General features: G+C 38.5%; 1 protein-coding gene across 2 annotated transcripts in view; it reads left to right on the forward strand.

Annotated features, from left to right (window-relative positions):
* LOC133489532 (guanine nucleotide-binding protein G(olf) subunit alpha) overlaps positions 1 to 13,468 on the forward strand; it is a 65,844-nt gene that overhangs the window by 1,334 nt on the left and 51,042 nt on the right. The window contains exons 1-3 of one of the 2 annotated variants that reach the window (XM_061798716.1): positions 8,366 to 9,341; positions 9,541 to 9,613; positions 11,937 to 11,991. In XM_061798716.1, the coding sequence (XP_061654700.1) occupies positions 9,203 to 9,341; positions 9,541 to 9,613; positions 11,937 to 11,991 (267 nt within the window). In that variant the 5' untranslated portion in view covers positions 8,366 to 9,202. Of the gene's footprint in view, positions 1 to 8,365; positions 9,342 to 9,540; positions 9,614 to 11,936; positions 11,992 to 13,468 lie in introns of those variants that run through there. The other variant, XM_061798715.1, reaches the window with a different exon arrangement.

Raw genomic sequence — 13,468 nt, forward strand, 5'->3', positions numbered from 1 at the left:
TTATTTCAAATTAACAGTGCAGAAAATGCACAAGCATAAATTGATTATGATCCAGTTACTGGTTCGGTCCCTGTCAGGTCAGAAAATCGGGAAAAGTGTTGATCATTGTTTTCGAAGTAAAAGCAGATGTCTGCATTATTTTGATTCAAACAAAGATAATCAAGTCTGGCTTTCATGGAGGACTACATTAATCAGAATACGTTCCAGTGAGAGGCTGAACTTCCACGGATTTGGACAACTTCAAGTGAAACAAGGTCTCGAAACGATTAATCGATTATCAAAATAATTATTGATTCATTTGATGATCGATTAGTTGCCGATTAATCGTTGCACCTCTAATGAGCAGTATTGTGTTGACATCACTGGCTATTTTGACTATTTATGCAAAAATGCATAACTTTCTCAAAACGCTACACCTTTGTCATATTGTCAGCCAACGAGTTGCCCAAGTCATATAATTTGAAAGTTTCATAAAACAAGAAAAAAATATTTTTAGCAAAATATTGGTATTTTTTTGTAACAAAAATGACAATGAGGCCAATTATATACCAAAATGATCCTCAAATTACGGAAAAGCAAAACCTTTATGAGATGAGCCTTTGCTATTTGAATTCTTCTGATGACTTTCATGTTTGACTTTTTATTTTTGTAGTTACTTTATTGACTTTATTTTTAAAATGACTACTTTTTTCCTTCATCCATCCATCCATCCATTTTCTGAGCCGCTTCTCCTCACTAGGGTCGCGGGCGTGCTGGAGCCTATCCCAGCTGTCATCGGGCAGGAGGCGGGGTACACCCTGAACTGGTTGCCAGCCAATCGCAGGGCACTTACAAACAACCATCCGCACTCACATTCACACCTACGGGCAATTTAGAGACTTCAATGAACCTACCATGCATGTTTTTGGGATGTGGGCGGAAACCGGAGTGCCCGGAGAAAACCCACGCAGGCACGGGGAGAACATGCAAACTCCACACAGGCGAGGCCGGGGATTCAACCCGGGTCCTCAGAACTGTGAGGCTAACGCTCTAACCAGTCGTCCACCGTGCCGCTTCCTTCATACAGTTGTGATTTAATTCTTACAAAATGACAGCTTTATTCTCATAAAATTATGAATTTACACTCATAAAAGTCCCAACTTTAAAATGAAAGAAATCTTCTCATAAATTAGCAACTTTCGTCTGACTTAATTCTTCTGAAAATGATGACATTCTCATAAAATCACAACTTTATTCTCATAAAATTGTGATTATACTATTTAATGTTTTTTTTTTTTTTTTTACAATCTGAGGGGCTGTTTACGTGCCTACGTAGGTGCTGCTGTTTTTGTTAGCAAATGGATTGAGTCGTCCGCTTTTTGACAAAGAACAGCAGTAGGGCCAAAGCTATCGGATATTTTTTAGAATCGAGTATTTCCCTGATTATCCTCTCGATTAATCGAGTCATTGGGAAAAAAAATATTTTGTTTTATGACACAATACCGATGCTAAATGCGGAGGTATCATTTTTGTCCATTCGGGGTCGCCATCCTCACATTCTACACTATAGTATCTGTGACTTTAAATGTGTGTGATAACGACTTTTTTTTTTTTCTTTTTTTGCCAAATGTTATAACTTTGTGATAAAGTGACAACCTACTGTGCATACACAGCCATGTTCTGTGGTCCAGTATATTGTCAAAGTGCACCAAGTGCGTTTGAGAGCAGGGCTGGGCGTAGCCATCATTTCAAAAGTGGCTGGTACAACTTGTTACGGAGTAAGCCATTTTTTATGACCAAATTACTGTTGTTATCGTCTCGCATTGATTCAACCACTCCTCTCCGTAGTGGCTTAAGAACTAAAAACCGTCAAACTCTGCCTGAAGTGAAAACACAGTGAGAGTGAAGCATCTGCAGCCAGATAATGAACTAACCAATGGCAACACAAAAATTCATTAAACATCATTCTTGCCAGAAAAATGGTAAGGAAGTGAAAAGGTTTTGAACCCTTTTTTTTGTTATTATTTAAAAAAGTCAAAATCCTCAAATTTCCACCTCACAAATGTCACTTGTGTTTTTTAGAGATTACGTTTTATGAATTTTTAGTATACTTACTATAATGTCCTTGCATGTGGGAAAGGAGAGACAGGCTCACGATTTTTCAACTGTTTATTGAACGATGGGAGAAGTGTAAAATACATGAACATAATGAGCACACTCGCACAAGAGCTGCTGTAGGCCACTGCTCATGCTCAGACACTCACACACCACGTCACCATGCCCCGCCGCTGAAAGGCACGGATAAGCACTGTATTTTGTATACATTTTTCTTTAAATTTATTTTTATGTACAAATTTACAATGTGTGTTTCAATACGTTTAAATATGTTAAATGTGTGGCAGTCCAAAACTATATAAATATAAATTTAGTGTGCATGTGCACGCCAACAGTCATGATGCGTCAAGGATGGCTCGGAAAACAATGTGTTACAACATTTTAAAAATGACTTCTGTTCTCTCATAAAAGTCTCAGCTGTTTTTTTCTCATGAAATTATGACTCTCTAGTCTTAAATTAAGGACTTCTCCTAAACGTATAATTTCTTTCTCATAAAATCACTACTTTTATCACCATAAAATTACAACTTTCTAATCTTAAATTTAGGACTTTTTTTCCCCCCTCATAAAATTAAGTAATTCTGTCACCATAAAATTACAACATTTCCCCAATAAAATAACGACTTTTAAAAATTAAGGACTGTTTCTCTGATAAAATGTTGACTTTTCTAAAAAAAACAAAAAAACAACAGCAACAATCTTTCGACATTGTGACTTTCTCCCCCCCCCAAAAATGTACCACTTTTTTCTCGCAATGTAACGATGTCAAATTTGAAAAAGCACATTAAGACATTTACATTTTTGAAAATTGTTTTAATGGCTGTGAAAATATGGTCGGCACACATTCGGGAGGTTGGAGTGGACATTTTCCCCCGTCCACTACACTCATGAGTAGGCCACAGAGTTAAGAAGTGGAACTCATTGCCTATTAGTCGCGCACACGCTCGGACTGGTCCACTGCGTCATCTCCGCATACATGAGCCATCACATGCCCTGTAATTGTATCTCAAAATGTACTACATGGTTTTCACATCTAACTTTTTTTTACTCAATTTACATTGGTTGTTTGGAAAACCTTTGTGGTCAACCAACGCAGACGACTGGAACAGGAAGTGGCTTTTGTATCTCGGAGAGAAGCCATTTTATTGTCGCTCCTTGGTGGCATGGGCCGGCGATCACGTATCATCGTCTCTCTGTTAGCATTTAGCATTAGTATGACTCTATTGACATTGATGGAATTCCTTACTTTATTTCGTTGGTTTGTCAGAAACAGCAGCAACAATGTTGCCGGGTCGATTTGACCCGAGGCTGTTGAATGATCCAAAATTCATGGTAATTTTTAAAAAGTACATTAGAGAGACCTGTATAGAAAATACAATAGTTTTATTTCATTTGTATGGAGTAATGTTGACAAAGTTGAGACAACTCTTCTGTTCCGGGTCAAACTGACCCACCATCTTCAATCACCACAACACAGAGCATCCATCCAGTTTCTATATTAGTAAAATTTGAAAAGAATTGGAGCAAGAATAATCAGAAATCTTTTTTTGAAAAAGATGAAAAACTAAAATATTCAAAAAATATATTTTAAAGTATTATTAGAAAAATATTAAAATTCTCAATAAAAATTTTAAAATAGAAGCAAATAACAAAACACTGGAAGAAAAATGCTTAGAATATTGGGAGAAAAATATGAATATTTGAATATGAATATGACAAAAGAATCATTTGATTAAAAATACACAGATATTAGATAAAAAACAAAAACATTACAGAAAAATTACAAAAGTATAAATGAAAAGCTCAAAAACAGTAGGAAAAGTACAATGTATTAGACAAAAAAATTTTGACAAATATTAGAAACAATACAAAAATATTACATGAAAAAATACATATATGAAAAATGCACAAATATTTTACTCGCAAAATGTTATGCAAAAACAGAAATATCCATCCATCCATTTTCAACACCGCTTATCCTGGTTAGTGTCGTGGGGCGCTGGAGCCTATCCCAGCTGACTTCGGGCGAATGGCGGACTACACCCTGAACTGGTCGCCAGTCAGTCGCAGGGCACATAGACACGGACAACCATTCGCACTCACTTTCACACCGTCACTGAGTGGGAACTGAACCCACGCCGCCTGCACCAAAGTCAGGCGAGTGTACCACTACACCATCAGTGACTCAAAACAGAAATATGAAAAGTTACAAAACATACTTACACATTAGATGAAATGTAACCAATATAGAAAATTTAAGAAAGATCTCAGAATATTATACAAACACACATACAGTAGGAAAATATCAAAGCTTGTGACAAAAATACATAAATATTAGATGAATTACACACAAATGCTAAAAAAATGTAAACGAAAAATCCCCAAATATTATACAAAAACACACAGAAAATAACACCAAATGTTAAGACAAATCAAAACAAATATTCAACAAAAATGCATAAATATTAGATGAAAAATCATTATTAGAAAAAAATATTGCATGAAAAATCCACAAACATGAAAAAAAACCATACAGTAAATATTACAAACCAGGACTTGTTGCCAGCCAATCGCAAAGCACAGATAGACAAACAAGCATTCACACACACATTCACTCCTATGGACAATTTAAGTCTTCAGCGAAGCTAACGTGCATGATTTTGTTATGCGGGAGGAAGCCGGAGTAGAACATGCAAGGTCTACACAGGAAGGCCGAAGCCCGGATTCGAACCCTAAAACTTTCGACCGTGAGGCAGACCCGCTAACCACTCGGCGCAAAGTCAACTGTGACAGGCTCCAGCTCACCCACAACCCAAATGAGGACAAGCTCTAGAGGAAAAAAAGGATGGAATTGGAAACTTACATTTATTTTTTTTACATGACTCAATTTGACCCACCACAAAGCCCCCTAATGCTTTGTGGTGGGTCAAATTGAGGGGAACAATCCGGGAAGGACACTGGACTGTGTGACTGCTGTCTTTATCTTTATGGCTTTATTGTGTATTTGCACTGGAGCGTGTGTTGTAAACTCATGCGACTAATCAGCTGCACTTTTAAAAAAAAATCTTTTACAATCTAGGCTGTCAAATGAACGACGCCTGTCGGAGATAAGAAGCAGCTCTCCCACTGTGCGATATTGTCAGATTGCATAACTTCACATGATGTCATCAACAAGACGCTCTCATCTTATAGGCTACCTCAAATGAAACAGGCTGCCAAATTAAAAGGGAACTTCTACTGTTTGCATACGTTCACGTAGGTTAACAACCTTCCTGCTTTGATTGCGGGACAAAATGAATTGTTTTAGAGTTGTAAAAGTAAGAAAAATAATTACTGATGTTAAAAAAAAAAAAAAAAAAAAGGATAAACTGAAAATGGAACCTTCTCTTTTGCTTCTGATGAACAACAAAAATGGCGACACCTACATTTTAAATACAAGAGTTTTACATAACATTGATTTTTAAGAAAAACATTTTACATTTTGAATTTGTTTGGGGCGATAGATAAACAGGAGACACAAAAAAATCCCCAAACATAACAAAAACACGATTGTTAGAAAAGATCAAATATTCAACAAAAATACATAACTACTAAATAAAAAATACAGAAATACTAGAAATACAAAAAAAAACACATCCTCAAATATCATACAAAGATACTATTACATATTAGAAAACAATACACAATATTCGATGAAAAATATAAAATACTGGAAGCAGATAAAAATATTTGATGAAACATTGCACAAAATAGTTGAGAAGAAATAGAGGAAAATACAATATTATGGAAAAACAAAAGTATTAGCAAAAATACAAGAACATTAGGCAAAGATATACAAAATATGAGAAAAAATATCCAACTATTAGATGAAAATACTCAAATACTAGTTAAAAAAAAACTGCACAAAGAAAAAAAACATTCAAAATTCGATAAAAAATACAAAAATACTACAAAGAAATATAAGAAAAATCCTCAACATATATATATATATATCATACAGAGATATAATTAGAAAATAGAACATTAGAAGAAAATACACTAATAGAAAAAATACACAAATATAATACAAAAACATACATATTCAAAAAAACACAACAATATTTCAAATAAGTATTAGATGAAAATACGTGAAGAGTTAGCGGCTATTATACACTCATTGCCACATGATTCATCTAATATCACACAACACAAGGCATCCATCTTGTCTTCTTGTCACGCACTGATGACACGTGCTGCTTTAGTTGTTGTTGTTTCCAACAGTTTGTCCGTGGAAAATCCCCGAATCTAACCCGGTGCGATACAGTCCAACCACAATCTATTCCTGTTTTCTAACTGCTGGCAATATTGGAATGTGGCCACATTTCAGTCCCCGTGCCCACCGCCTCGCATTTCTCCAGGAAGAGATCGGTGCCCACCGCCTGGCCGCCTCGGGGTGCACCTCGGTGCAAATTTGCTCCAATTACCTTTAATAGTATGTTATTATTGATAATTATTGATATTCATTTATGTGAAGACAATGATCATGTTAATGAGTTCCCAAAATAATTAGAAGACAGACGTGCAACACTTTATTTCTCTAAAAATGTCTGCCAGTGTTTATATTTTCAAATGATCACTTCTACAACATTCCTAGAAAATCACAATGTCCCATTGCTGGTGAGCCCTTTTTCGAATAGGCTCATTGGCTACTCATAGGGTTCTTTGGGCCTACCTGGCTCCCGCGTGCACCACATCAGAGACCCCTGTGCTAGACAAAGAAGTATACATTTTTCCAGGTTGTATTACTGGTATTTGATTGGACAGTGGAGCGGGTGTGGTTTCAGTGCATTCAGCGGACACGCCCACAGAGTTTGAGAGCGGAGAGAACGGCATGATTTAAAAAACATTTTTTTTATCATTTTGAAGCCTCATTTTATATACTTGATTTATTATTATTTTTTTAATCATTCAAATTTAGCATGGTTGTATACACTCTTTTCTGTGGTGTGTCAGTTTCACAAGACATTTAGTCCGAAAAGGATTATTTACTTACAAATAAGACTCTTTTCCATGTATTCCATTTTGCCTTCTTTATTTGGTTATCATCACATTTTCCTTCTTGCCCATCACTGCTACCGCACACCCAAAAAGTCAAAACACATGAATGCTCACTAAGCTGTAGTTTTGTGTGAATTTGAAGGTGCAGTTCAGTTCATTTTTTGGTGGCATCGACCCCCAAAAAACACACGAGTTAAAAGCCTTTGACTCGATGCTTGCCGAGCTGAGGTCTCGCGAGATTTGCTGACATTACACGTGTTCATGGTCGGAACTCCCGATTTGTGTGCCCTACACATTACCACATTTAGCCACTCGAGGGGAGTGTGGGACACCTTTCCCTGGTGACTACGGTTCAGATTTGGGACTGGGGCGCATTGCGTGTGCGCGCGTGCGCGCGTGATTGCGTGTGTTCATTTTGTTATTGATTGATTGATTGTTACTTATGTTAACGACATTTTTAAGCGTTGAGTAATAAAATTATGCCAGCCTGCCTGTATCACACCTTGCGGTAATATTAATAAATTTATTTTTGGGATATGCACAATGATAAATAAAAATATTTTTAGTTACAAAAAGGCAAACATTTGTGCAGGAGAGGAAAAGAACCCAAAGGGTTTATATAAAATCCCCCCCCCCCCAAAAAAAAAAAAACACGAACAATAAAGAAGCAAACGAAGCAAAAAATAAATTAAAAAAAGTAAAACACTGATAATGTTCTGATTTCGTCGCAATTGTAGGCATGATTATTTTTTATTGCCTGGACAGAAGCTCATCGTTGATTAAATATTATTCTACATACAATATATGATGGCATTCTATTCTATTTATGACTTGCATTTTTGTAATATTTTGAAACGAGATTTTTTTTTTACGTTTTCATTATTTTTTTAATTGGACAATTTACAATCACAACCACAGTTAACAATTACATTTTAGTCCTTCATGAATCGCCATGACTGTTCATTGTATATATAACACATCTATACACAATATATAATATAATTAAAATTTATTTTCTGTTTTGTCGATATTTTTGTTTTCCGAATATTTTGAAACTAGAAAGGTTTTTAACGGTTTTATTGTTTTTTTTTTTCATCGATTGATTTCCAATCACAACCTCAATTTATAATTATGGTCCACATAGCGTCCATACCCTTGGCAAAAGAGAGGCGCTTATGGGCCGCCATATTTGTAGTTTTTAATCACAAGAGGGCGAACGTTCTGGGGTCGAAAAAAAAAAGCGAGAGGCGTTCATGGACCACCACGACTGTCGTTTTTAAATGGACCCCACCGCGTATCGCTGGTTTTACTCGAAAGCGAGAGGCGTTCATGAAAAATAGCGAGGTAGTTTTTGAACGTAGCAGAGGTTGGTAAATCCTGTTGTTGCAGCTGGTTGCTAGTTCATGTCAAGGCCGCCCAGCTATAGACCCATCCCCTCTAGTCAGGCAGCGGTTCGAGGCGTCCAGGTTTCCACCCCTCCTCCGCCGACTGGTGTGAGAACAGCACAGCGAGGCACTAAATCGGGGAATGGCTCCTGTCGATTCGGACACGCGTGTTTCGAAAGCGCCGTGTTTTCCGCCTCCATCGGCCAAGGCTACTTCCTGGTGCCACAGCGAGAGGCAGTGCTGAGTTGAGGAGACACAAATCTTGATAGATAGAGGAGAGGGAGGGAGAGAGCGAGAGAGAAAAAGAGAGAGAGAGAGGGGCCGGAGATAGCAACGTTTGGCGACATTCACGGACATTACAAAAGCCTCCCCTCTCTCTTTTTTATTTTTAGTTTTTTTTTTTTTTTTTGAAAACACGTCTCGGTCTTCCCCCCTTTCTCTCGGCTGCTTCGTCAACTACCAGTCGGATTGGATGACGCTCGGCTGCGGCTAAAAGCGGAATCGTAACGGGGGACGGATTCCTCCCTTTCTCGAGAAGCGTTTCAAGAGATTGTTCTTTTTTAAATTATTATTATTTAAAAAAAAAACACTCGACCCATTCCGTCACCATTTTAAAACCACATCCCGGGCGTTGTATTTTCTGTTTTGTCGGCGAAGGAAGGGCTTATTTTCGGGGGCGACGGAAGATGGGTTGTTTGGGCAACAGCAAGACTGAAGACCAACGCATCGACGAGAAGGCTCAGCGAGAGGCGAATAAAAAGATCGAGAAACAGTTGCAGAAGGAGCGACAAGCGTACAAAGCCACACACAGGCTCTTATTACTCGGTAAGAGTCGTCTGGGATGATGAAATGTGAGCTAGTAAACCCCCGCTACCCCCATTTTGCTCCTCGTTTATTAGCCAACATGTCTATTACAGCAGCGCCTTGCTAGCATGTCATGGAGGGAGGTTGGGGGGCGTTGATGCGAAGCCCTCAAAATGTCCCCCCCCCCCCCTCCTTAATGTGTATTTGTTTTTTTCCAAAGGTGCTGGGGAGTCCGGAAAGAGCACCATAGTGAAGCAGATGAGGATTCTCCACGTCAACGGCTTCAACGCAGAGTGAGTGTTCATTGGCCACATTGGCTAGCTAGCTAGATGTACTGTATCTGAATGGATGGATGGATGGATGGAGGCTCATTGTCATGACCCATCATCACCCACCAGCGCAAGGAGGCCACAGCATGCGAAGCGCCAGTCCAGCAGTTCTTCCTTCCCCAGGCACCGCAGCGCCTGTTGGGCCCAGTTACATCCAATCCATTCCCTCCCCTCCTCTCCTCTCTTTGCTCTCTCTGCATTTCTCTTGCCTCTCTCGCCTCTTCCTTTCCACACATGGCGCCATGCACATGTGAGGATCGGCACGACCGTGTCACGCACATGTCAAATTCACTACTTCCTATTTCACGGGCGAGGTGGGAGGTGAAAGGTTGCCATCGATGTGGGGGGGAGGGGGTGCATATCGATGATTTGTTTTTGTAGCGCGGGCCTGGCGCGCGCCATTGATCGGGCCAGCGCTCAGTTTGGAACTCGGGACAGCGTAAACCCGGTCAGGCCTGGGATGGCGACCTTTGTGCAATCGCATCTCCAAACGATAATTGCGAGCAACCGGGAGTCCGAAGTGATCGATTTTTTTCAGGTTTGAGTTCGTTTGCCCCCCGGGAATTAAAACGAATGCTGTCCCAGGAACATTTGATATAATATACAATCAATTTACATCCAGTACAGGTCATGCTTTAGGTCATATTTCTACACCATCGTTTTCGTCAACACTTTTCATCAAATATAAATCACTTTTTCCGTCCTATACAATCATGTTAAATTCAGTACAGGTTACGTTTTAAGACATATTCCCTCGATAATCCAGTTTTTAAATAGTTCTATTGTTTCCATCATTTTGCAAATACTGCTAATCTGAAAATGATGCACGAAGGACATCAGCCGCTGCCGTCCTCGGCGTTTGTCATTACATATAAATTATGTTAAATCCAGTAAAATTCATGTTTTAAGTCATATTCCCGTGATACGTTAATTTTTGCTAGCTGTGTGGTTATTGTAATTTTTCACCCGATGCCTTCCCAGGCACTTTTTGGAATACAGTAGTGGTCAGGTTTTAAGTCATATTTCCATTATGAGATCATTTTTACTAGTTCTGTCGTTTTCGACATCACTCCTCTGATACCAATAACCTAAAAAAAAATTATGCGCAAAAGACATCAGCAGGTACTTTTGTCATCATAACCGATCATTTTAAATACAGTACAGGTCCTTTTTTTTGTTTTGTTAAATTTCCATAATTAGCCAATTGTTTTTGTAGTTTTATCTTTTTTGGCATAACCTTTCTGTGACAATAACCTGAAAATGATGCGCAAAGGAGATCAGCTGATACCGTAACAAGGGTTTTTTTGGGTCGTAAAAAAAATTCTTTCAAATCCAGTAAAGGCCAAGTTTTAAGTCATATTTTTGTGACAATCTCATGTTTTGCCAATTTTTGCTGCTATCCTAAAAATAACGCGCAAAGATCAGTTGATGCCCTTTGGGACTTAAGTTTGACTTTGGGACCTTGTTTTCCTTTAAAATTCAAGGTCCAATTCACTGTAAAGTATTATTTGAGATCTGTACCGCTTTTTTTTTTTTTTAACCTCTGCCGAGCACAAGTAACATTGTCGTTGCATTTAGAGTATTTTGGTTGGTTAGTTGAGCATAAAGTCTGAAACTGATTCAGCCTGATGCTTTTTGTACATCTGCAGGTTTCAAGTAAACAACATTTCAGACTACCTGAATCAGATATTGTCTCTCATTCACAAGATATGACCACAGTATTGTTATTAATGCTTTCAATTATTTACAAATCTTTTGAAAGAAAATTTACTTGGTCTGGCATTTTTGACAGGGTTTATGGTGGAACTGTCATTTTTAAGGATAATGAAAGTTTTTTTTTTAAGGATCCGCCTGGTAGATGAGTGGGTGCCCTTATTACTTTTCACTGTGTGCAGCTGGCAACCTCCCCTGGAATACAAATTGGCTCCATCCTGGCATTTTAAGGTGTCCTCTATGAACCAGGAAGTAGCCCGCTAGCTCAAACTCACAGATGTCAGACTCTGAAGAGTTCTGTGCACTCTACTGAGCGATCCTCTGTGACGCACCCGTCATGGGACGATCATGTCAGGCATCAGGGAACCTTTGCTTGTGGGCCCATCAACGAAAACAGAGGCAAATTGTAATGGAAGTACCTCGAGCAACCGCTTACCCCACTTCCTATCTTTTGTCCACCCCATCGCCCCAGCTCGCCCGTCTGGCTCCAAATCACCCAGACGACCAATCTTTAGTGGCCTGCCATACGTAACACTTTTCATAAGCTGCCCACTGTCCTTGTCTTCCTATGCAGGGAAAAGAAACAGAAAATCCAGGACATCCGGAAAAACGTCAAGGATGCCATAGTGGTGAGTTGGCCCGTAGTCCCATTTCACCCCTATTATTACAGGGGGTCATCGGTTTTACGATGGTACAGAATAGACGTGATGTTTTGGCTTTCTGAATCTCATGCAATGAAGTAGTTTATGTAACGTGGAAGAATTTGTGGTCTCGCAGCTCAAGAAGGCATCCTCAGTTGCTTACGTATTTACTGTTTTTTATTGGATTGTTTTATATTTATGGCCAAAAAGTGTTTTTCATACAATTCTTTACTCTAATTATGACTAAGCTACTGCAATAGTGTAGGTTAGCGATAGAGTAGGAGTTCGGACGTCATTGAAATTTGGGTTATGTCACGCCGTAAACTGAGGATTTCCTGTACAGTGATTGTGCGGTACATGGGAAGACAACCTCTATCACAATATCTATGAAACGAAAGAAGTACAATGTTTTGATCAAAACAAAGGTCTTACATGTCAAGTTCAGTGGTACCTCGAATTACTTTTTTTTTTTTTTAGATGGTCGTAACTGATAATTTTTTTTGTCTTGAGTTATGAGCAAAAATGTGAGTTAAAGAGTGCTAGATGGTGCCAGCCAACTACACAACAAGCAACAGACAGTGATAGATAATACCACAAACATTTGGATTAAAAGGTCTGGTAGCTTAATACTAACACAAAATGCAAACTGCCATAGACCAGCTAATGACACTGGCATCAATGTTGCTGTGTTCTAACTCTTTAAGCAAACAGTGCAGCACACATGTAGACAGACAGGATAACAATACCCACAGGCATAAATTCTTTATCTTCTGCAAAAAATGACTAATATTACTGCAGCTTACTGAGCAGCTGTGTTTGTCTTGTATTTACACAACGTAAATGACGGTAATTAGACAGATTTACTACCTGGAACGCACGTTGTACATTTAACGTTTAAGCGGACTTGCGCAGTATGTTACAAATATTTAGGTGAACCAATTTTTGTCGAAGGGGTTGTCCCATATATTGAGAGAAAACCATCTGCGATACATTAAGATATCTTAGACAGCCATCTTACATGTGAAGTATACGCAAGACATTATTGAATGTGATAAGTTAATTTTTAGCTACTCGTTTGATAGAACAAAACAACCCAAACAATAGTTATTGGACTGATGTACAGTAGTACCAGGAACGCATGTTGAACCTATGTTTAAATGAACTGAAGCAGTACGTAACATACTTAACAAAATGTGTTTTTATTGCACTCTATTTCTGAAATTGCGCAGCTACATATTTGTTAGAAACACAATGCAAATGCGGTAGTAAGCAGTAATTGGACCAGTTCCAGAAATGCAGGTTGTGTTTAATGTTACGTAATACTGAAGCAGACTCACTCAGTGCGTATCAAATATGTTACAGCAAGTGTGTGATATATCGGAAGAAAATAATCCATAGTGGTGATGTGACGGAAGAAAGGCAAACTTTTTACAAACACATCAAGTGCATGTTTTCATAGCAGTGA

This window comes from Phyllopteryx taeniolatus, chromosome 14 (assembly GCF_024500385.1).
Source record: "Phyllopteryx taeniolatus isolate TA_2022b chromosome 14, UOR_Ptae_1.2, whole genome shotgun sequence".
Classification (NCBI taxonomy): Eukaryota; Metazoa; Chordata; class Actinopteri; order Syngnathiformes; family Syngnathidae; genus Phyllopteryx; species Phyllopteryx taeniolatus.